This window comes from Mugil cephalus, chromosome 6, assembly GCF_022458985.1.
Source record: "Mugil cephalus isolate CIBA_MC_2020 chromosome 6, CIBA_Mcephalus_1.1, whole genome shotgun sequence".
NCBI lineage: Eukaryota > Metazoa > Chordata > Actinopteri > Mugiliformes > Mugilidae > Mugil > Mugil cephalus.
In genome coordinates this window covers 20,193,588-20,219,849 of record NC_061775.1, presented here as the reverse complement: position 1 = coordinate 20,219,849, position 26,262 = coordinate 20,193,588, and the positions used below count along the sequence as shown (strand labels likewise).

The 26,262-nt window shown below is 40.4% G+C and overlaps 1 protein-coding gene across 11 annotated transcripts in view; it reads left to right on the top strand.

The window, feature by feature from the left end:
- lrrc7 (leucine rich repeat containing 7) overlaps nucleotides 1-26,262 on the top strand; it is a 114,593-nt gene that overhangs the window by 26,425 nt on the left and 61,906 nt on the right. For 5 of the 11 annotated variants that reach the window (XM_047587616.1, XM_047587614.1, XM_047587612.1 and 2 more), the window contains exon 1: nucleotides 18,174-19,233. The exons of 2 other annotated variants lie outside the window; for them this stretch is intronic. In XM_047587616.1, the coding sequence (XP_047443572.1) occupies nucleotides 19,209-19,233 (25 nt within the window). In that variant the 5' untranslated portion in view covers nucleotides 18,174-19,208. Of the gene's footprint in view, nucleotides 1-18,172; nucleotides 19,234-26,262 lie in introns of those variants that run through there. 4 more of the 11 variants (XM_047587617.1, XM_047587611.1, XM_047587610.1 and 1 more) reach the window with 3 other exon arrangements.

Below are 26,262 nucleotides of genomic sequence, written 5' to 3'. Positions count from 1 at the left end.
TTTAAAAATAAAGACCTGCATGTGTCAGGTGGAAGCACCTCCAGTTCCTTTAAGATATGATCCAAAGGAGTTCAGTCAGAGGAAAGATGTTTTATGTATGATTTTTTATTTCTTTAGCTTGACACCATGTCTGTTTCTAGCAGTTCTGCATGTTGGTACGACGGTTTTCATGTAAACTCAGAGCTTACAGGCATTTACGGTAAACAAAACAAAAATGTTTCAACAGAGTTTTTACAGTATATGCATTCTGTTGTTAAGATGTAGAGTGGTTGCTGGTCTGATGTTAGATTTTTTTGGTCTGAAGCATCGTCCTTGTCTGTCTTAATGAAAGTCCTTAATTATAATCTCATCCCAACTATTAAAAATTACTTATATAGTATATGACACATGAAATAAGAAGAGGAGCTTTGCATTAGTCTGCATTTAAATTCTCGTAATAATGTTAATATTGGATTTAGCGACATATAGCAGCAGCCTGTGCAGTTCATATACATTAATACTAGATGCTTTAATGTTTCTAACGTTGTTTGAAACATGCTAAACTATTTCTGATTTGTTATGAGACCATGGCAGAGTAAATTCGACCCTGGCACACTGCCATACTATAATGGGAAGCCCTGGTGCAATGAATGCTAGAGGAAATCATTGGATTCAGTGTGACAATACCTGAATGCAACCCATAGCTGCTTGTTGCAGATTGCTATGTACTTGAATAACTAAGTTACATATTTAGGTCATTTTGAATCCAGGAATAATCAACCAAATCACATCTAAAGTAAGTTTGTATCAAGTTCAGGAAACCTTCATCTTCCAATCCTGCAGAGACGGCGTGAGATCAAAGCCGTCTAGATGATCTTTATTTTGCAAGATATCTGTGTATTAAAAGCAGCTAGCTACACCTGCAGGCTGTGATATAATTGGCTGCAGTCATTTTTTGTCTTTTTTTTTTTTGTTGTTTATCTTGTTCCAGAAATATACACAAGCATGTGACTGCCATGTCCCTTGGGAGCACTGTTTTCCTCACTGAATACGGAGACTCAGTAGGATACTCACCAGCATGACTGAGCTGTAATTAACCCAAGGAGCAGAATGCATTCTGGATGTTATGATTCACATGCATGCATAAAAAAAATAATGACTATGACGCTTGCAGTTTGGAGATTTTGAGAGAGATCATATGCTGTGTGCAAAACCGTGGTTGCAACATTCATATTTTATTTTTGTGTGCGACAATGGAGCAACAGAGAACAGTTGGGCAGGTCCGTGGTAATTGAAGCAGTTGCAAATGAATCCCATGGGAGTGAATCTTCAGTCTGAGCTGAAGTGAACAGAGTTAATGGCTTTTGTGAACAACTCCTGCGTGACTCACTCCTGGGGGCCACATTACAGGAACATTCGAATGAGAAAATCCTATCTTAATCCCACTTAAGAAAGCAATTTAGAGTTTCTCCAAGACGGAGGGGCATGCTGCTGAATGCAGTGCCAATAAGGCTGTAACGTTGAAGTCTGTATATCAGCCTCAATCGGCCGCAGAGGCACAAAATAATTTCATCTGATGGTGGACTCATGACTGGCTCCACTGACTCTACTGTGCTTCAGATGTAACCCATAAAACCTTTTACATACAGAGCAAGTCAACCCTTCAAATTGCACCCAAGGATTTTCTTTTCTCTTCAGAAATGGGAATTTGTAAAATATTGCCCAGCATTATGGCAAAACTGTTTTTAGGGTACGTTTCTAAATGACTGAGTCATCTTTTAGTTACGTAACATCACTACACCATGTGACGTTAGTGTGTTAATACCGCTGTTTTACTAATGGCAACACAGTCTTCTTGCATGTCATAGCGACATTCACACTGCAGATTGTCACTATACATGTAGGTCTCCCTTGTGCCTCCAAAACAGTGGTGACTCATCAGAGAATGGACATGGACCTTCTGAGGGTGTCTTGTGGTGCCTGGTCTTTAGGTGCTGTGGGTTGAGGGGAGGGGTCTCTGTGGGTCATCCTTGTTCCAGTTCATCCCTCAGATACTTCATCACTTCGGGCACCAGGTCACCACCTTGTGCTGTTTTTCATGTTTTTTGAGTTGTTTCTAAACTGCCATCAAGGAGTGTCATTGCTATGCGGTGGGGGTGCCTGGTCTGGTCTAGGTAGGTGGTACATGTCAAATTAACGTCAACATGAAGACCAGGTCAAAAGGTTTCCCAGCAGAACGTTGAATTGTCATGAGACGTCTTCTCCTGTTTGTGGTTTTAATTAAAAAATTGACTTCTGTGCACATACATACATAGTAAAGGTATCTTTAGCCTCTATAATAATGAATCTACAGCCTAGCTTTGTGCCTTGTGTCATTTGCAGAACATTATATTGTTACAAGATGGTCAATGTTATTTAATTCTCTTGTTAGTGGTCATAATGTTGCGCCAGATTGGTGCAATTTGATTAAGCCAAGAAATCCGGGAAGGCATTGTTATCTCTGTTGATTAGGATAACATGGTTGTGTGCTTAGTATAAGCAAACTTGTTGTTGCTGAGTGAGATATATTTGCAGTCATGGTCTGTTTCCTTCTGCAGAATATCAGAGCTCGTGCAGGTGAATAGATAACCAGCTGGCAACCCCTGGGGACTCAGGACCTCCTCGTATTATTGGCTAAACTGGGATCATGTAGGGAATTCCCTCTTTGGCCAGATTATAGTCATCTGGTGCCATTTGGAAAGCTCACTGTTGCTGCTGTTTCGTCTTAGTCCACATAAGAACAACACATTTGGGAGTTTGGCCGAATTAATCAGAGGGGGTTTCCTGCCACTGAATTTTAATTATGGAACATCACACACACACACTGGTCAGCTAGTTTCCTCTATTTCTCAAAAGCAAACAGTCAAATAATTAAAAGCGTTCAACCAAACGTTAACAGCCTTTTGATTGAGGGTAAAGGTGATTCATGTCTTCCGTTCAGACCAGCTGATTGCTTTTAATGCCACCACTATATTTCCGGCCACTTGAATGCAACAGTCATTGCCACTGGTATTTCAAGGAAATGTGAGTCACATCATCCTCTTCTGCTGACCTTGTGCAACCATTAGGAGCCGAAACCCAAACATTTCTGACAGGTATGGACACGATGCTTCGATTTAAAGAGCACCGTCAGTACATTTATTTTTATCTTCGTCCGCTGTGCTGTCAATGCCAAACATCTCCAGAGCTTCATCGTGTCTTATTTTTCAATCTGGACTCAAGGCAAGCGGCTCTGTTGATAACTAGTTGGACCAATCAATTCAACTTGTTTTATTTATTTTACACAGATGTCGTTCTTCCTGTTTCTCCAGTTTGAGAATCTTCCACTTTTCTTTTTCACTATTGTAAACTGAACATTTTTTTTAGTTTTTGTCAGACAAACTAAGACGGTTAATGATGTCAGCCCAATTTGCCCATGTTTCAGTTTGTTGTTTTGGATATATTATGATGTGGATGACTACAAACCTTCACATTCATTCTAGTTCTAGTTTCTGACGTGCATTTATTTTTTCCAGGCTTTGAAACATCAGGGTTATCTTTTTGTCTCTTTACCATGGCCTTGGTCCTTACAAAATTGCAATATCATCTTAAAATCAGACCAGTATATTAGCAAGAATCTGGCCAACTCAAATCATGGGCGCCATGTTAGATACATCGGAGGGAAGATTCTACAGTGTAATCCTATGGTGCAGATGTGCTATGTTGAAATAAATGTCTTATTTTGACCCATTAATAGGCCTATAAATGTTATTGCAAACATCTGTCATATCTCTTACTTCTACTTACTTTAAATATCTTAAATGAGCCTGTAAAATGCTTTGTAGCCCAATCGCCTCATAAGTCACTCTATGGGTTAATATTGCTTAGATGCATCCAACATGGCGCCCGTGAAACACGTGACCAGCTCAGAACCAATCAACATAGAGGGATAGCTCAGACGGTCCATTCCCTAGTTGGACAGACTCTCTCTAATATAAGGCTCTGGTTAAAATAAATGTAAAGCGCCCCCTTGTGGTAATGGGAGTAATTACACAAATATTGCCTGTATAAGCTAGTGGCTCTGTCCCTTTCCCTCCGATATGTAAAAGATGCACCGATAGTTATCCTTGTTTCCTCCTGTGTGACTTATTAGTAATTTCCGCTGTTCTCCGAGTGGCTGTATGCTACTCTGTCTCCGTCACTGTAGTTGCTGCCTTTTTCAGCTCTGGCAAACAGTCAACGCTGGTTGACAAGAACAGATTTAACTGTTACTTTTAAAGAGATTTCTGTCGCGCTGTTCGGCTCAATCAGCATTCCTTTAACTCCTTTGGTTTAAGACATGTAATAGACGTTCATTTATATGTAAAAGTACCGCACTATAGCTTTAAATTTATAGTCCAGTCGCCTTATATTTAATGAACCAGTATGAGAGGGTGAATTGTAAGTGGTTTGCACTTATATAGCACTTTTCTACTTTAGTGGTACTCAAAGTGCTTTACAATATTTCTCATCCCCCCCCATTCACACACACATTCACACACACAGCACCAGTGGCAGTAGAGCTGCAGTGCAAGGTGCTCGCACGGCAATTTCAGGTTCAATGTCTTGTCCTAGGATGCTACTGAAAGGGTTTGGGGATCAGACCACCAACTTTGCGATCAGTCTTCTCATCCAGTTCTTGCATGACTACCTACTGGGCGACAGTGGCATTACCGCACACAGTTACATAGCCTTGAATCTATAAATAAATATATTGTTCCATCTTTCCTCCATCCGTCTTCATTTTGTCTGTTTGCTCCCGAGCTATCTTCGTTCCCTCTCTTCAGGTATCCTTTCTTTCCCGGCGATGGAAAGAACGGTCGTCATAGAAACAGAGAGCCTACGGTGAAGTGAGAGAAAGACTGCAAAATAAAAGAAAGACAGCAAATGAGTGAAATGGGAACAGAGGGAGGGAGAACTTTACGATCTGCACAGCATCTCTCCACATGTGTTTTTCCATTTTCTTGGAAGTTTATCCTCAAGCTTTCATCTATTCCTTCTATCCATGCCTCCAGCGTTGCCTCTAATCCTTCATCCGTCCCTCTGTGTCATGGACTTAAGGGCCAATTATACCTTTTGGGTCTAACAAACGTGGTCCTCCCCCTCTATTGTAAACAGGGATGGATGCGTTCTTGCTCGAGGTAAAAACTGCTTGTTAGCTGCATTATTTACTTGTTGCTGCAGATTTTCTGGGTTGATGTAAAACGGGGAGTTAAAGAAATCACACCGCATCTCCTGACTGGAAGGCTCTCTTGCATTATTAAATATTAAAAATAGATTGCGTCACTTTCTTTTCACCGTAGTGTAAAATAAGAAATAAGAGCCAGTAAATGCTCACATCGCCAAAAATATTAATGGTAAAAAATGTTTATATCCTTTCGCAGTGATGGCTTTGTGCTGGAGAAGGAGAGTGTGTGCGTGCGTGTGTGTCTCTCTGTTTTAATCTCATTCATATATTCATCAGCAGGACAGAAGTGCTGACGCAAGTGAGAATGAGAGGAGGCATGGAGAGAGTGAGAGGCAGAATGTGTGAGATAAAGCGAGAGGGAAGAGAAAGAAATCCTGAAATTCAACTATCCATCCATCCATCCATCCATCCATCCATCCATCCATCCATCCATCCATCCATCCATCCATCCATCCATCCATCCACTAATGGGATATGTGAAGTATACATTAACTATACAGGAGGCTGATGAATAGTGGATGAATTGGCAAAAAGAGACCGAATAATAGATGTGAAGTGTCCTGGAAAGATGTGGAAAAGAGGACAGGAAAAATCAATTAGCTTCTCTTCTCTTCTCTATAGATAAAAGGGCAATTAAATCCTTAGATAACATTGTTAATACACACAGCGGACTCCCTGAAAAATGAACTTCTGCTTGAAAGCTTGCTTCTCCTTGTTGCTTCTATCCCCGTTCACTCTTGTGCACGAATATACGGTAAAACAGGCAAACGAGATCGGATAAATTATACAGATCAGAAAAATTAGTAGATGGTAGTATGATAGAAGGAAGGATGACAGGACAAATTCCTGACATTAGGCTGTTTACCCGTAATTACCCATAATCCATCAGGAGCCTGTCCATACTGTGGACAGCTGGCTGCATCTCCTAGCCAACCAGGTGTGACATGCATCTGTTAAGCGCTGTTACAGCAGTAATAAAAAAAGATGATTGCATCCCGAGCAGTTAATAAACATGACACAGAGAGGCACTCGGGAAATCATGTTTATTTACCAGTAGGAATACCGCATTCAGTGTGCTACCAGGAAGAACAAAAGCATCAGCGTCATGCGTATCCTCATTTGAGTGGGGAAGCCTTCAGTTGTGACAGCAGTGAAGTATACAGTCTATGTAGGAAGGAGTTCAGGGTACATGGACCGAAAATCTTGGACCTAAATTCTGAAAATTACTTTCAATTTTCAGTCAATGTTTGTTTTTTTTTATCCACAAACTTATAGCCAAGTGTGAATTAGCATTATTATGGACAAATGCCCCTTAATCTTAAAGACATAGTCAATTTAGCCCAAGCCTATTCCCTGTACTTACTTGTGCCAAAAACTTAACTAAATCTTAACCAGGCAACAGCTTCACCACTGATTTTGGAAGCAACTGGATAATTTTTAATGTGCATTTGTATAAGGAATGAAGTCTATTGGCTACATATTATAATGTAGTATATTACAACTATTAAAAATACATTTCTTGTTCTGCTAATGTTCAATTTGTCATCAGAATTAAAAACAAATTATTGATTCTGTTTGTTTGTATTGCTATGTACATTTATAAAGACCAGTGACTATGTATTATGTATGGCCAAACAGTGCATGATAGGATGGAGTGGTTTTCAAGCATAATTTTAAGCTTTCTTACCCATATAATGGTAAAAAAAATGAAAAACTGACTATAGAGACCAAAATTATTTTTTGTACCAGGTTGTAAACATGTTTATTTTTGCTGTAAAGTTAGATAATTCAGCATGGAGCTTTCTATGTGGGAGCCCCAAGTGGCCATTAGAGGAACTACATGTTAGATTTTTCAAAACATATACTGTACTTGAGTAAACTATCGCCACTGCTCGGTCACACAGTACATTTTCATTTCTCTGTATGCCTCATGCATAAATAGACACGAACTGCGGCATTTCCGTTTAAAACGCCTGGAATGAATTTTTACAAGTACCCACGAGAGGTGCAGTGAAGAGGAGTATAGATCTGGATCAGAGTTACTGCACCCACCTGCAGCTCAGCGTTGGAAAGACTAGAGCTGCCATCCTTTGTCGCCATCCAGCATGAGGAGGTGGAGACTGCAGACTCAGAGGCTCACATCCTTCAGTGTCTGCACTTTGCTGCTCTACATGTTTTACCAGTTGGTAGCAGACAGTCCATCGATTTATTTATTTTTTTACCTTGAAGGATGCTGTTGGGTGGCATGAATGCTGCCCCCAGTTAAGAGGCTTCAACCGAGCCGGCCAAGAATGACCTAAGAATGACAACTTTGCTGATAGGTGATAGAAAACCGTAGGCTACCAGGATGAACTGTTCTCCACTCTGAGGGTTTAAAATAGTCCTTGAAAGAACTGTGCAATTGCACCTAGTTGAACTGATCTCAAATTTGAGGCAGCGGCCAATAGGAGAGACTGATACAGCTCCTGAATCATTAACCTAAAGGAAACACCATCCACAACTTTGGTTGTGCACTGACATTATTTTCTTTTCCAACAGAGTGTGGTGACAGCAGCAAGAACATTTTTATGTTCTGCTTGTTTCTTTCATAAAATCCTTCCGGTATGAAGTTTAAGAAAGGGAGTTACCAAGGAAACCAGAGCCTGGAACGTCCACTAGCAACCGACTTTCAGCTACGAGCAAATTGCTTTATTCGTGGATGGAGCTGTAGGCAACGTAGAGATTTTTCTTCCACACACAGTTTAGTGAAGGTTCAGCCTTCAGGTCAAAGGATCCAGTTATGCCATTTAGACATCCTGGTCTGGATAAAGATTTTACAACGTGAAAAATAATGGTTTTTCGCACAACAACGCATGCTTCAAAGCTTAGTTACTGAGAAAAGCGCTCAGTTTCTACGTGATAAAACCCTGCAACTCGCTTATACAAGCAATTCTTCTAGGTACCTATGTAGTGTCAGTGCTCAAAACTGTTGCTTTGATCCACAATCATCCTAAATACAAGAATCAAGTTGGCACGCTTTACTGCACTCCAGTTACCTAGCAACATCCATTCACAAAATGCCATATAAGGCATAATCCAGTATGGAGACTGTATGTACTCTCAGATTCAGAACGAGGCACCGAGAAAGAGGGAACATTAAAGAGACTTGGCTTTTCAGAGACTGAATAACAAACCAGGAAATATGCTGTTTATGTGTGTTAGAGCTTTTAGAAAGACAAAACAGGAGCCTGTGGCTGCTCGGCAGGTTGCAATTATGACACAAAGACGTCAATTAGGCTCATTCCTTGTTATTTTACATACAAGAAAGCCCAATTAAGACAATTGTTTGTCTCCTAACACGTGCCCTGTTCAGTTATTACTCCTCTTTGTAAAGTTTCGGGGGCAGTAGGTCTGTTTAAGTCCTGCGGCAGGTTTGGCGTCCCACACAGTGTGCTGCTCCTGTCAGGGACTATTTCAGATTACCATGTCATTAAAATACCAGCTCCTGCCTATCATTTAATCCCATGTGTTTCCCGTCTTCCCTCATCGTGTCTCCGTTGTCAGTGAGTCGCTCAGCTGCCGGTCGGTCAGCCAGCCAACAAACCGACCAGCCAGCCAATTACTCATCTCAGTGGGCGCAGACTAAAACTTGGTCTCTTCCCACACCTAATGCCTAGCAGATCTCAAGGCTTACAATACAGGCAGCAATGGGAACACGCGAGCACAAGAGAGCTTTATAAACTGCCGATTTTGGCGTCAAGAAAAGAAAAAAAAAAGTTGATTAATGAAACTGCGTCTCCGTGGCAACCATTTTTTTGGAGAAGAAGACTGTGCTCTTGTCTTTACTCTCCTACTCTAATCAGCTATTGTTGTATTCTTATATCTTCATGGTATCAAACTCAGACTATATCGCTGATTCACATGTGCGTGTGTCATTTCAAACACGCCTTCAGGCTGCAGAGACATGGTCTTGATATTTACTGTTTCAAACACTGTCGCTACATTCGGGACTTTTCTGACATTTATCTCAAAGAAAGCGTCTCTAAAAATAACCCTGTTCTTCACAGGCAATGATGGATCCTTGTAAAAGTTCACAAATAGGAAGTTATTAGGTCTTACCTGTTGTTCAATGATGTGTTAATATCGTAGTGCTTTGGTACGCCACATTTCTAAAGTCATTACTTACTTTCTGTTTCATTTATGACTTATTTGCTTGAGTTATCTAGAGACTTTTTATTACCCACCTGGTTAGAGGGGGAGAAGGGAGCTGTGAAGAGAACCGATGGGAGAGTCAGTGGATCTGAAGTGTTGGAAAAGAAAATGTGAGAAAAGTAACTGGTAACAATTGTTTTTTCCTCACATAATTTAGCAGATAAATCAAGCATTTATTCTGTCACTTTAGGAGCTCTGGAAACTGCACTCAGGCAGGGGAAGCCCTGTGCACTGTGTGTGTGTGTGATTGGAGTTGAGCTTGAGCCTCTATGACTCACATCGTGATCTCATGCCACTTATTCTGAGCCTATGAATTAGGGGAACCTCACCTATCAGAACCACCTCTCTTTTCACAAGTTTCTTTTTTTTTTCTTCAATGAACAGCAGCCGTCTCCGGTGTCAAGTATTATATTATTTGCTATGAAACCATATGGAGCCGCAATGGAATGGATCCATCGTATTAGTGTGAACGTCCAGTATTTAAATTCAGTTTGAGCAACACTGAATAAGTAAAACTTAGATGTCGTACTAGGTGTTGAGGCTGAGGGCATGTACATTCAGCAGATGATGAGAAGCAAAGATGCAGGCGATTGATATTCACATTTAAACCCTCGTCTTTTTAGACAGCACCTTCTCTACTACTCTGTATTTATACTTGGCTAATTGCATATTTTCAAGGTTCAGTCATGTAAGTCTACAATGATGCAGTCAAGCAAATCAATCCAACTAATGGTTAGATTGCTAGCATATAGTTTCATGACACTGAGCTTTTGCAGTGGTGATGCTGCTTGGTCTTGTCTATGGGCTAAACCAGAATTACCCTCAGGGGCTCGGATACAGACACAAGTTCTGCAGAAGATGTTATATGGAAACAAACTATCCAACAAAATTCTCAAAACACTAATACACCCACCTCTAGAGCATATTCATTGACATTTACCTAAAGTATTCTTTCCACCTTTTTGGTTTCTACCTCAAACTCAATAGAATAGTGTGTGAGACTGCCCTCTTGTGGCTTAAAAACAAGAAGAAAACCTTTAAGTTCACCAGCATCTTAAACTCCTCTATCAAGAGGAAAGACATTAGCAAATGTGGGACCAATATAGTAAAAACATACTATTGTTAACTGACTTTGCATGGTTTGGTCCAATACAATTTACAGTTTAATTGTACTGTTTTAAAATGTAATAAAACTGACCAACTCTGTTGGATCGAGTTGGAGCTAGTTTGGCCAACATTACTAAGTTAATTTGGGTCCAACTGTAGTAAATAAGTAGATGTGACATTTATAAATTAACCTCCTGTGTTAATGTCCACCCATACGGGAAGAGTTTTAGTTTCATTTATACTGTTGTCCTCATAAGTGGACGCTTTAGTTTGACATCTAATGGCCAAAGGGTCAATACACTAGTTTTGTGTAAAAAATGATCGTGGATTAATTCTACAGGTGATAAAAACATATTTATTTATTCTTATTAACGTTTCTAGTTTGATAGCAACATGCTACAACTTTGCTAATTAGCAAGTACTTGTTTGAGGATGTTGAGACTTCATTGTTCTGTCTTTGCTCAGCCATGTTCAGGTATTAAAATAAACTGTTTTATATTTTGTCACACATTGGTGACTTCTTTCTAATATAAATTATGAAATAATACCAGTGTCCACATATGAGGACACTGTTTTTTTGTTTTGTTTTTCAAAAACTACTACTTCCTGTTCAAAGATGATGCTTAGTTTGAATTAGTTGACCCACCCTAAGTACAACAACTAGAACCAACAGAATTGCATTAGGTTAAAATACAGCAATTTAATCAGGTGGGAATCCTTTCCATTATTTATATATTTTTTCATGTTTATTCAGTGTAGCGCTTTTGAAAAAGATTAAAATGTATTGTTAGGGTTTAAGTTTTAGGACTGCATTTGAGTGCAGGCCTATTTTTATTCAGCAGTCACTAAACTGTTAGACTTGCCACCTGTTTGTGTCTGTTACCTACAGTGGGTTTATGGGGCCTAACATGATAGAGAGAAGGCCGGATTTGGGCCCATGTACCTGTTTTTGCCTACCACTGCTGCAAATTGTGCTTATCAGTTGTCTTATAAATCTTGAACTGGATCACGGCTCCAATTTCTCGGAAATCTTAACCTCATAATGTCACACGAGGTCTGAAGCTATTGAGCCTTCCCTTTTCCTTTGTGCATAATTTTGTTGCCAAGTGATTTTGGCTAAAGCTTCTCTCTCAGGCTCAAATTGTATTTGTTGCTTGGCAACATTAACTTAGTGAACATCTTAACAGGAAGCAACTATTGAGGCTTCAGTGATTTAATGACACAACTCTTTTTTTTTTGTTGTCTCTGCACCAGGCTGTCAGCTCGCTGCATGACATCCTGCTACCTGCAGCGTCTCATCTCATACTCATATTGTCTCTCTGGGATGCAGTAGCGTGTGCATAATAGTGTGTTGCAGATACTCGGTGTTCAAGCTGCGTGTGAATACAGCTGTGAGGATACAATTCTACCAGTTGTGTCTATGCCTGTCAGACATCATTGCCCTTAACCCTAACATTAACTATGACAAATACAAGCTACTAAAAAAAAATTGCACTTAGCTTAATTTAAGTCTAAAGTAACCCATCTAAAGCTTAAATGTGCAAAGTCTGTCCTTGAAAAGATAAAAGAAGCACAGAGTGATTCATGTCCAGTATATACAAGAGTCAGAGCAGAGTTTGGACACCGCTGCTAATTCTACTGTATTTTCACAGCTGTGAATCTTGGCATTCAGCCTCTTTGTGTTATTTGCAGAAAACCCAAAATACACACAGGTTGTTAAAAGAGCCGCAATGTGGTGCCTGAAATAGGCCAGCTCTCTAAATGTACAGCCTCTGTACCTATGTTTTATTACAGATCCACGCTTGGCTCGCTAAACCAGGACTGCCCAAAATAGGACCTGTGGGCAAAATCAGCTGAATCCAAGCTGCCTGAAATAGGACCGGTGGGCAAAAACCACATCAAAGTGTTACACCGAGTGTAAAATGCACTATTTAGTAATCCGCTATCAGATTTACTTGAAGGGAGTGCTTCAGTAACATTTTCAAGCAGCAATATTTGATCAAAACTTTGAAAGTCTCCATACTACTTATTCAGTAAAAAACACACATTCATATATAGTATATAGACTTGTGGTCGACTTTAATGGCCTTCAGCTCCTGGAAATACACCGACCAGAGAGATGCTTATACCCTCCTGTGTGTAATTTCTCTTGCCTGACAGTCCGATAAGCAGACGGAGCCGCTGTGTTATCTCGCTTTCTTCATGTTTCTCCACTTTTTGGTTGAGGAGTGGGAGCCATTCTATTCTAATATATCCGTCCAGGAAATATTAAGGCCGCGGTGGACATTTTTCATATTGACTCATGAAATGTATGAGTTGTTATGTCTTTAGACCCATTTAGCTCCATCATCCACTGTAAATGGTTGAATACATTTGCTGATTCTCTACTGGCCATTTAAATTGTTGAACTTATATGAGATGCTGTTAGTAAAACAAAGGTCTGAATCAACAAACAGTTCTAACTCTGGCTGAAATTTGTCTGTTCACGTGACACAATGTTGCTCACATTAAAAGCTGATTTGCAAAGCAGCTATTCAAGGCCAATTAGACACACATTTCTGTGAGGGTTTCCATTGATCCAGATCATAAGATAAAACAATACTAAAATGAAATGGGACTTGTTTGATGTTCTTGAAGACAATTAGCACAATTTTAGGTAAATAGTACAATTTCACCTTTGCTTGTTTTCATTGCTGAATTTGTTGTGTGGACCCCAGGAAGACTAGCTAATGGGGACCAATACAATCTAAAAGGCCTCGAATAGCTTCACGAAAACCATCAATTCCTAACAAAGTTAAAAAGATTTCTGTATTCAATCAACATTAAATGTCAGCCATCTTAATAACTTATATCTGCTGCATTCGATGGCGACAGCTGATTAATAATTCAAAGACAGATGCAAAATAATTCGATTCTCTTACTTAAGGCTGCAAAGTATATTTTCATCTCGTAATTGCGGCCACTTTGTTGTACACGATAACCATGTGTAAGCGGTAAATCATAAGCAGGCGCAACACGACGCTCAGTAAAAGCCCTTCATATTGATTTTAAATCACGGCAAGCCTCGGTCTCTCGTGGCTCATTGCTTTTATAAAACAGTGGTAATATGATACAGCACTGTAATCAAACAGAGGGCGGGTGTGATACAGTGCACAGCTGGATGTAGCAAAACCATAAGGGCTCAGCTTTCTTTTATAGCAAGTGTTCAAGAACGACTTCACATTTAGCGCAATACGACTTCCACATAACTGATTTCACGTGAGACACTTGCTATTAACCAGCCTTTTGACAAATGGTATGATTTTAAAATATTTTTCTATTGGTGTTGCCATCCATCTTCTTCAGAAACAAAATGATCTGACAAACCGTTGTCGCCAGGCAACAAAACCAATCTCAGCTGAAAATAACTTCTTCAGATTCACTTCAAAGACGTTTGACGGAGCTTAGGTGGACCCGATGAACCTCGAGGTGACCCGCCACAGAAAGTAGGAGATGCGGAGATAGTAAGATGATTTGATGACAGAGTGACGGGCTGGCCAGCTTCCTGTTCTCTAACAGACTGTTGTCAAACTCAGTCGGTCTTGGAGAATCCCAGTGCTGCCATCTGGGTTTAACTGGAGCTTCATCCCGACGCTGCCAACTGGAACAGATGGTATAAGGATACTATGTCACTGTTACAGTAGAATGAAGCAGAGCTGTGGCATCAGAGGTCACTTTAAGCCGTGACAGGAACCACACTCTATTTAAGAGGAGTTATAAATCCATATTTCAGAAGCCAGCTTCATTCATTCAGCTGTGATTCTGTCATAATGTTGTAATGACCTCCCACTCAAGTGGTCCATGCCTGGTATTATTTCTTATGGAAATGTAATTTCTGCCCACGTTGTTTGAGTTGATTGAAAACTCACCCTGAACTTAACCTTCAGGGAACTTTTATTTCAGAAGACAATTGGGAAGGCGAATACTGGACAGCATTTAAAACACCCTGTCATCAGAGATCTGGTCTAAATTGTCAGGACGATTTATGTATTGTTCTTTTTTGATTGGTTTTATCTGCTTTGCGTACACACATACACCCACTCAATGCTCCTGCAGTTGCACAAGAAGACACAAGACTTCAGAAGGAAAGTTTATTGCCACATGCCTGTTACTTCACTCTCACACTGACATTGGTGTAATTTATTTGTGAATGATTTATGAAAAAAAAAAAAAAAAAAAAAAAAATATATATATATATATATATATATATATATATTATGGAGTTGGATACGATTTGCTAATTTTCAGGTAATGTGTCACTGAGGTGGGCTACGAATTGCACTTTAGATCAAACCTCATAGTAGCTGGGATTAAATAGTATTAAACTATTTTGTGGATCTTAAGCTAATAATTAGCTGGCAACCTGCTCATGCTCAGTCGCCAAGACTGAAACATGTCATGTCGAGTGGATTTATTAGCATAGGTCTTCAACAGCGGGTACTCCAGAGGGGGTCACAAAATCTTTGGTTGATTAGACAATTTTTATATTTTTTAAATTTTCTGCCAAAATTTTAAATTTCTTTAAATAATTAATAAACAACAATCCAACATATTTCAGTATGTTAGTATCCAGCTATTTTTAAAGTTAAAACTGTCAAGAAATCACAATTGTGAAGAAATCACAATTTTACTAAACATAGCCTGAGTCAAGTGTACAATATGCACACTTGAAGGAAATAAAAGCAATGTGACGAAATAAAAAAACTAAAAAAAAAAAAAAATAGATATGTATAGACAATTAAAGAAAATAATTGACAGATTGACAGTTTATATCTATATAGAATATATACATAACATACCTATAAGATATATCTATATCTATATCTATCTATATATATATATATACATATATATATATATATATATATATATATATACACATATATATATATATAAATATATACATGTATATATATATATATATATATATATATATATATATAATATATATATATATATATATATATACAATGTATATTTATAAATACCACTAGTTTACTATAGAACACATATGGTAGGTAGGGGGTCCCTACTTAATCTCTCCATCAGTTTGGGGTCCTGAGAAACATTGAAAACCCCTGCTGTAGATCTTAAAGATAAATGGAATGAATTGGCCACCGGCTGTGACTGTGTATAAACCAATGAGACCCAAAGTACTTTAAATTCTAGTACAGTTGGCCTGCTTAAAGTTCACATCAAATTCACTGAGTGAGTTTTTCTCAGATGACACAGTATGTCGATATGTCGATGTAGATATTTGTAATTTTCTGGAAAATGATTTAATGTTGATGAGTCATTCTGCACTCAGGGACATACACTGAAATGATCCCTTAAATCTTTCTCATACACCTCTCAGAGGCAGATTGCCTTAAAACAGATATTACGCACTAGGGGAATAACTGTTGTATTAAAGGACATTATCCCGCTCTTACCATTCGTCACAGAAAACAATATTAAGACCATTAATTTACACAGATCAGCCACAATATTAAAACCACTGACAGGAGATGTTATTAACATTGACCATCTTGAGACAATTCAATATTCTGCTGGGAAGCTTTTGGACCTTGGATCATTCATGTGGATGCTACTTAGACATGTTGCACAGACACACACACAAAAGCGAGTTAGGAACAACTCAAAAAAGAAAACATGAAGAGCAGCACATGGTGTTGAACTGGCCTCTAAATTCACGAGATCCCAAACAGATCAAGCATATGTGGGATGATCAGAGCCCCCTCCCCTCAACCCACAGGACCCAAAGACCCCCCACTAACAACATCCTGTTTCCAGACACCACAGGACACGCACAGAAGGACCATGTCCATTCTCTCACGAGTCTCAGGAGTCACAAGTGTTTTGGAGGCACAACACAGACCTACGCAATATGAGGAACGTGGTCATAATGTTATGCCTGATCGGTTGTATATTTTAATGCATAATGCAATCAAAGTCTAAAGGTTTTCTCAAACCATAACTCAGCTGCCCTCGTGACACCTGATGGGTTCCCTCGATCAGTCATTACCATATGGTTCAACCAAAGTGAAACATCAGTCACTGCTCCATTTAAGTGGAACGGCAGATTTTCTGTCAGTCAGCTTTTCTAACCCTTGCTAACATTAAGCTAACATCAGTGCGTTTAACAGCAAAGCTAACTATCCAGCAGTGTTATAGCTTCAAACCACTTTTTTTTTGTTAAGCACCATCATTTATTTCCTAGGAGCATCTGCATTTCCTGCCGACAGGTGAACACATTAGCTGTGCAGTGTAATATATGCAAGTAAATGTAAAGCCAGTCATCGCTATCAGCAGGGATCCTGCAAAATCTAATAACGAATTAGGCCGAGGTACAGCTTCAGTGACGGGACATTGATCATCATTTTTCTTGGATGGCACATTAACCTTTCAGGTCCCGATTCCATTGTGGACACGGAAATGTTGGTCAAGAGGAGAATGAAGATGAGTAGGGACACATTTGTTCTGGGCACGATGCCAAATGCTTGAAATCTTTGGCAGTGGGGACAGCTGCTGATAATGCTGGCGACTCTCAAACACGCAGCTCATTGTCTGGACATTACTGCTGCTACAGCTGGAAGAACTGTTTTATGTAATGAAAGGGTTGGCCGGATGACCTCAAAATCTGTGACAAGATGTTCTCGGATAATCGTTCTGATTTACGCTTTTTTAAAGTTAACTTTAAAGTTTGACTCAAGTATTTACAGTGTACACCATTAGTGGTAAATTGAGTTATTATTAATGGATTTAAAATCATGTACTAATGTTTTAGGTAGAAATCCCACTGGTGATAAGGATTAGGAGACATATTATTTAGACAGATTGCCCGATTAACCTTTCCCGACGGTCAGATGAGAATACCTCCCTGTACTGAGGTTATGATTATCCCATAATATGAGGTGTTCACAGATCTTGCACCTCCTGAACAGCCCCAAGGCTCATCATTTAATATCATATTAATATCAAAGGTTTTAAAATCTGGATGATCACGCGAGTGCCTTCGCGGCATCCAACACAAAGACGTGGGTCAGATGATGGCGTTGTCGAGCAGCGGCGAACATTTGAGTCCTTGAGGTGAATGTTCACGACCACGGTGCCGATAACACATCTTATCGCGTGTTATCTTATGGTGCTATTGTTTTTGGGATGAGAGAGAAGGCCGTCTGTGTCACTTTTTCCTTGAGTTTGTGATGCAACCTGATTTCAAAATAAGAGTAGGATTTAAAAACCCCTGCAGCCTGAGCCGGGCCTAAAGTTCTTCATTTTAGCCTTACAGACATAGAGACTGATGAAGATTAAATGCTTATTTATTTACTTACCACAGATTGTTAATTTCGGTCTATATATGTTTCCCAGGTATAAAGATTTTTCGTAGGCAACTGCATGGTGAATTACACAATGTACCAGCAGAGTGGAAACATCAGCTTGGGAGTCTTTATTTTTTTTTTTTTATGACTAAGCTCTTAGCCAGTACCCAAGTATTTATTAACAGCATAAGGAACTTATGCTTATAACTTATAAACCCTTTTAAACACAGATGCCAGGTGTCTGGCCCGTGGGATGAATATGCAAAAATGATATTGAAAACTAGAGATTCACTGCAATTTTTCTAATTTTGTTTTTCTTAAGAAATGTCCAACTGTTCATTGAATGTTTCAGAAAGGTGCAGTTAATTAAATGTTTCACTGAAACAGAGGATTAGAAGCAATAGGAGTTGTCACAATTTATAGGTGAATGTGCTGTTGTGGTTCTGGTCTGGCCCCCTTGAGATGAACATGGGGTGTATGTGGCCCCTGAACTGAATTAGAATGACTCAAACATTTGAAGACACATCCAGGGACCTTCTCGTTCAGTCTTTCCTCATAACTGGGCTATCCTGCTCCACCAGAAAATAGAAAATGTATATATATATATATACACACATATTATCCTCTCAGGGAAAGGTGGAGACAGCATGGCAACAGAGAAACCGAGACAGCCTCCACTTCACTCCGCGCACAATCACAATTATAACGCGCACTGATGCGCACGCGCAAACGCATCTACCCCTTGCGTCCTCGTTCCATCTTCATCCATCTCTCCACTACTCTCTCTCTCTCTCTTCCTCCCTCCCTCTCCCTTTCTCCACGGGGGACAGATGGGAGGAGACGCTGCCGCTGCTGAATGTGTTTTTTTCCTGCAGCGGGTTTCTCAGTAACGGAGAAGAAGGGAGAAGGCGCGCATTGCTCCTCTCCATCTGCCACGGATCCTCCGGTGTGATTTCCACAGCTGGCCTCTCCCGGTCCCGTTGTGCCCACGTCTTGGCTTTTTTTTTCTCCCCCCCGCCTCTTTCTTCTCACATGGACCGAGGAGATCTGTCTGAGAGCAGCGCGTAGTCTGTGTGACTTTGGATTTAAAAAGCGAGCGATCTTGAAATGAATCACACAGCCCGGGTCGATGTGCTCGCCTCATCCGTTTTCCGGCCCCGTGGGTACCAAAGATGCGGCTGGTGGTAGCGCGGGTACCTGTCCTGGTTTCACACCGGCTCGGTTCGTCCCGGTAGTCTGATCCTGCCCGGTGCTGCGGTGCTCACAGGGGCCACCAGAGTGATATTCTTTTCCTTTTAAAAGCCGGACCACCAGCAGCCTGACAGATGGATAACTACTCTACTTTACAATGTAAGACAGACACATACCTGCTGCAGTATTTCTCGTTCACGCTGCTTTAAATTGTGGGCATCCCTTAATGAGTAATCTGTAGCAGTGTGACCTTACTGCAGAAAATGTCATTTCTTTATATTAAAATGTCTCATAAATCTGCTCCCGTTGGCTCGGAGGGGTCACAACAGGCATTTCTCGATGTTTTGTCATGACCATACATTTTTTATTAGCCCAGTTTAATGCCACTGCTTGAATGGCATTATTCAATCCTTGCATCAGGCTTGAGCAGCAAAACTGGCTCGGTGTGGAACATATTCATATGTGCATTCACGGGAATTTTACATGTCTTCCCTTCATCTCGCCATAGACCCTCAATGGGCCTTTAAAGCTTTGTGATGAGCTAATGAAACAGCCGTGACTGCAGGAGGAGAAGAGGGAGAGAGGTGGGGGCAATGTGTGTGTGTGTGTGTGTGAGGATGATATATGATGCGGTGTCACATACCCTCCTGGTTTGACATGTAGCTCGCAGCCATTTCTGCCATGATAACTTCATGCTTTCATATAATACACCATTGCACATGCACAAGCACACACACACACACACACACACACCAGCACACCTGTTCAATCCAGCAGCCGGAGGTATTTGCAGCTTATTAGCCTATCCCGCCCATTATTTAGCTGTATCAGTGTGTCATGCTTGTTACAAGCTTGTAATGACAAAGACTTGTAAACCATACGGTTAAACGGTTTATTGCTGCAGTTACACACCTGCAGAAGGTTAAAGCCTTTTATTATCCAGATCATAATTTTTCCAATTACTGCTGTTGTTGTAATTTCATGCCCAGTGTTTTCTGTATGTGGCTTTTCTTTCTGACTTGCAGCGAACTAAAGCAACGTGCAAAAAAAAAAAAAGAAAGAAGAAGCTTATTGCAATCAAAGAGAATATTTAATTGAAATCTTCAATGCAACGCATTTCAAAGCTACTCTGTCCGTGCTGCTGCCGAGATCAGTGCTATTTATAAATTTTCTCTTCAGCGGGGTTTTGCGGCCGCTTGCTAACGACCTTATTTTCTATCATTTAGCAAACAGGCGATTATGTGTTTTCAGTGTTGGGCTTTGGCCACATAGACCGCATACATGCAGTCCAGCCTGCATGTATAAAACATGCAAGTCTCCAGACATATAGACTAATCCTCCATGTTTCCTGGTGATGTGCGTTGGGAAGTCCCATCCCTTCCTTTGTGTATGTGAATTCTGCTGCTAATTCCATTTTGGAGACTCTACAGTGATTTATCAAGCTGTTGAAATTGGTGCAAGTGTGTGGCAATGGCTGAATAGGTATGTAACTAAATGTATTTGCACAGTTGATAGAGGTTGGAGGTGCTTTAGTTCGATTTCATGGAAGTGGTTATTGTACTTTTCCTTCATTGCATTCATATGGATGTCAAATGATAATTATTTCGCACATTGTCTTATTGACAAAACATTTCTAAGTTTTTTTTAACATGATAGCATCGTTCAGTGAAAAATCTAATCTTATTTACATTTACCTAATTCAAGTCTTTCTCAGTAAACATGGGCCTGTTTTCAGCAGGAATTAGCATACACATGTATAAATGTATTTATAAAAACACATAGTAGTTGAAATCACCTCTACGAGGTGCACCTACATTCATGCACATACATCAGAGGTAACTCTTCTATGTATAAAATCCTTCTTTATTTTCACATTTCACATTTTAACTACATTCTGCTGATCTGGCTTTTCCTAATGGTAACTTTTTGTAATGTAGTGTTTTTTTTTTTGTTCGTTTGTTTTACCACATCATGCATTATACTCTTAGCTCTTAGCAGCAGGCAGGTGAGTCCAGTATTTGACTGGCAGATTGACAGACACATTTTTCTTATTTTTTATTATCATTTTTTTTTCCTATTTTAAAGTAAAATTGCTAAACACTCTCCAGTTTCAGATGTGAAAATTGCCCCATTTTAATCAATACTAGAAGATCTAATTATTTACTCCATCACCCTGTGGTCCTCGGTGGTTCCCCCATTTGTGAGACATAAATCCAGAGAACGATTGAGAAGCATTGTCCATTCATGAGCCCCCGCTGATGGTGAACGTCATAATAACATTGATATGTGTTTTATGGTGGCTTAAACCAGATGCACACAGTCTCTGTGTCACTTTTCCGTTTCCACCCCACACTCTGTATCCATTTTATTCTAACTATAGATGTACTCGCTGGTGTAAGTCCTTTTATGTCGCTCTAAATTAAGCACCCCCGGCGTTGAGTGTAACGTAAGAGGCTTCAGATCCGCGACATGATAAATGCATTAACATTTCCTCTTCAAAGACCGAACTTGCATGCGGATAACGGAGGAGGGTTGGCTCGGGCTCTCGTTGCCGCTCCACTCCAGCTCTGACAGGACACTGCTGTTCCTGCTGCTGCTGCTGCTGCCGCTGCTGCTGCTGCTGATGCTGCTGGTTGCCTAGTGACTGTATCCATGGAACCGGCTCCCATCGTCATGGTGATGGGCCAAGGGAGAGAGAGAGAGAGAGAGAGAGAGAGAGAGAGAGAGAGACCCAGTGAGGGAACCGAGGGTGGCGGTAGGGGTGGTGGTGGGGAAGGAGGGCAGAGATACCAGTACATCTGCAGTGTGTGCTACGGTGATGAGGATGAATTGTGATATTGTCCAGGGTGATGATGAAGACCGCGGTGCTTTTATTGGGATGGATCAGTGTTGTCAGATGCGGCGATGTCAGCCATGATCCCGGTGAAGGGTATTAAGAATGTCAAGTTTAATTACGTTGATCTCGATTTGGCCACTTTACAGAGTCATGTTGTGTTTTTGCCAGAATGTGACCGCGACATAAATCAAATAGGTCAGTGTCAGTGCCGTACTTTAAAGAAACGTTAACTGTTGCCACCGCGGACGGAGGGTTAATTGATGGACAGGTGGACGGATGGATTGTAGAGATGCACATGATTAATCCATAACTAGTCTGGTAATAATCTAATGATTTGTTGTTTCTAATAGAGTCTGTGACATGGATTGTTTTATAGTTTCATAAATGGAATATATTTGCACAAATCAAGACTCTGCACACTTTAAACTTCTTTGTTGGTTTGCCAGGAAATGCAACAAAAACAAGCATCAGTTTAGCAGATTTTTCACAATTTCCCATTGCCACTTTTTCCTCCTTGCCATCAATAATTATTTATAATTTGACCTCAAGCTGACTTTTTTACCACAACCAACCGTTAAAGATTTACGATGGAGTATGATTTAAAGCTACATTTAAGCTTTAAAGATGTGCTTCTTTTTTTTTTTTAAACCACCAAATCCATGCTAGGAAGGATTTTAAAGAAGCAGGAGAGAGCAGAGTGGAGAGATGAGTGCAGTGGAAGGGGGAGGGAGGAAGAACAGACAGAAATATTATCGTCTTCGTCACGGTACGTACTGTACTGTTGGTTCACACATGGCTGCGTGAAGCTGTTCCAAAACCGGTCTCTAAGAGGATGCATTCATCTCCGTCATTTTGTCCATTTTTTTCCGGTTTAATGTGATTTTTTTTTTTTTTTTTGTCTGTGAGCACAGATTCTTATAGGAGCACCCGTTCTGCCCCTTCTCCAGCCGTGGTGACAGTGTTGCCATCGTTGCATCATGCACATTGTTCTCTCTGGGGTGACATAATTATTTGGCTTGAGTTAGAGGTTCTGGTTCCTTCGCGGTCTTCAAGGGGAATTAAATTCGGCGGTGAAATTAATGGAATAATTAATTTTTTTGAGTACGCTTTGTACTCTGTCTTAATCATGATAGTTAGATTTTGCTTGCGTAGAGCAATCATAGTGTGGTTGGATATTTGTATGAATGTGCAGGTTGTAAGGTAGAAAATAAATTGCTATGAATTAATTGCCTTAACGGGGTTAGTGCTAAAACAATTCTTTAATATGATTTATGAAATATATCGTCTGGTTTAAGCTCTTCCAATCTTTGTTTTTTTCTGATTTATTTAATTGTAAACTAAATATCTTTGGGGGTTTTACTATTTATTGTCAGATGAAAGAGTACAGGTGGAAATGTGTGACCAAGTAATCCAAGAAATAATTGATAAAGCAAATCATTCTTAACTGCAGCTCTACTTTAGCAGATTTCTGTGATTCAACATACTTTTTGTAATGTTATTATTGCTCCGATGTGACAAGATGTTCGGGTGCATCACAATTTTAACTATTTTCTGTTTAAAAAAACAAACTATCGACCAAATAGATTACCTGCTTAGTAACTATGATTTCACTGCATGTTCTGCACATTAAAGTAGAAATCAGTCCTTTTTTATCATACTGAAAAGATACTGTACCTCTGTTGCTTTCAGTTGCCACAGTAATATCCATAATTGCACGATGCCTCCTGAAGCAGCGTCATCTGAGTCCTCGGGCTCCACTTTAAGTTTCAGCCTCCTCAGCTGTGCTACGCCGGGCAGGAATCTTCTTTGTGATTCACTGACGGGACAGGGTCGAGGAGCTACCGGTTTCTGTCTGTCGCGACGAACAAGTCTCCCCTCATTTACTGTGACAGCTACAGGAACATTTAAGAAGGTGACCTGTCACTGACAGGCACGAAGCGAAGCCTGGATACTGAGGCTGGGATGTGCCAAGTTTTGGAGGCTGTTCATGGGTGTGGAAAATGGGACAGCGGCAGAGCAGGATGGCCACAAATGTGGTGTAACGCCGGTGTACATAGATGGGAAAATAAACATCTGTTTGATTGAGTGTAATATAGATGTTTTTTGTACGAATGAACAGATTTGGCAGAAACGATAGGTAACCATGCAGCTGTTAAAGAACCTGGCAGGACTGTAGCAAGGTGTTTCACACTGTATAGGAGGCTCTGTGTGCGTGTGCTGATAGAGTCTTTCACACTTGACCAATGCGTCACACGGTATGAACCCTGTGTTACTAGTGAATCTGCTGGGTTGTGTGTGTGTGTGTTTCCAAATTTCCATGTCGCCTATTGTCAATGCTTCTTCCAGCTGGGAATTGGCCACAAGGTGCCTCTGTTTTTTTATTCCCTAAATTCTCACATTCCCATTGGCATGGTGAGATCTTGCTGATATGTGTCTTCATCGCCTCACCATCGCACTCTTCATTGTATTGTAAGTTAATTTTACATACACTTATCAGGCATAACATTATGATCACTGAAAGGAGAAATAAACAACATTGCTTGAGACAATTCAGTGTTCTGCTGGGAAACTTTGGACCTGGAACAAAACTAACCCACAGAGGTCCCTGCCCCTCATAGGAGCCAAAGGCCCCCACTACCAACATTCTGTGGGCAGACGCCACAGGACACCCCCCGAAGGCCCATGTCCATTCTCTGATGAGTCACAACTGGTTTGGAGACTCAAGGTTGGACCGACGGGTATGAGGAAAATGGTAATGATGTTACGCCTGATCGTTGTAAACAAATGCTGTTTAGCCCGTCAGCCCATACTCAGAATGTCTAGTTCTTTGGTCCCAGCCTGTTCATCCAGAGTACAGGCTGAAAAACTGAAAACTGAAAGAAACAAGACAGTAAGTGGGAGAGGAACAAGAGGTTAAACTAACACATGCTACCCATAAAGTTTGCAAGACATGTGTACACATTTTAAGAACAACATTGTCAGGGTTAAACCATGGATTTATGGGTGTAAGATGAAACTTATTTTTACCTTAGTTTAATGATGCCTCCTGTTCCCCCATACATGATTACCAAGGTAATATGTTGCACATACGTGTGATTAATAGCTGTGAATTTATTGTTACTTCTCGCCCAACATGTGTTGACACATATTGTAAAGCTATGGTAGTTCCTAAATTGTTCATGTTTAACACTTTGAAACTTGGGTCTAATGATGCTTTAATAGAAGTAAAACCTCATTACAAAGAAAAAAAAAAAAAAAAAAACACGTGTCAGGTCAGAACCGAAGCAGTAAAGTCAGAGTGTATTGTGGGACAGTCTCCCAGGAGATGGGAGGAGGGGGGGCAGGTCTATCCGCATCCTGTATTAGTCGGCGTGTTGCCGTGGGCGGCCCAGTCTCATCTAATGGCACTACAGCCCGGCATGGCAACTGAGTAAGAGACAGACAGAGAGCGCCCTTAAGGCCTCTGTTAGAGTCTTTAAAATCCTCTCATCCGTTTCAGACTCTCAGCGTTTAACATAGAGGTAATTTGAACCCATTGAGTCTTTTAATAATGGTAGTTTCAGTGTGGCAAAAATAACCACAGCCTCCATTAATGAGAGCGCCAAAGAAATTGAATAAAAGCACAACGCTTGTCTGCAGAGAAAGACACGGTGGGAAATGTATAACTGCAATTAACTTGTAATTGAAGTTAGTAGCATCCTCCACCGTCTCTGCTATTTTAGTGTAATTGTTCTACATTTTGTGACACGCCAAAGAAAGCCTGTAGAGAAAGTTTTGGAAAGCAGTACAGCCGAGCACACGGGAAGACAAAAAGGCTGAAGAGGAAGAGGGTAATCTCTCTAAGTCGACAGCATCTGCCCGCTGTCCTGCTCTGTCTGTCTCAGCTCAGCTGTCATGGCTATCAGACGGGAAGAGACTGAGAGATGGCTTGTGTCAGCGTTCACCCGGGTTCGCCGCTCTTTGGCATTTTATCACGTCAATGGGAAACTTTGTCTTTGGAATCACTGCCTCTTTGTCTTTCAATGTTTAGGCTCCTCCGGTAAAAGAGTAGTCTGACATTTTTATTTTGTTGCTTGTCTCAAATCTCACGACAATCTCAAGACTAAACAAACTTTACCAGTTTCACGTCATATGTGCCTAAACTTAGTTGTGATTTTCATATCAAATGTTACCCTTTAAGGACCATTTGGAGCTTTAGATTTGATGCGTTTAGCCTTATCTATCTATGTAGCCTTATCTATACTGTGAAGCCTCTAGGTTGCCATCCATCCCACCAATGGGTTGCACAAGTCGACTATTTTGTGATGACGTGCAGTCAAGTCGACGTCACACATAAAATCAGTTACGTTGCT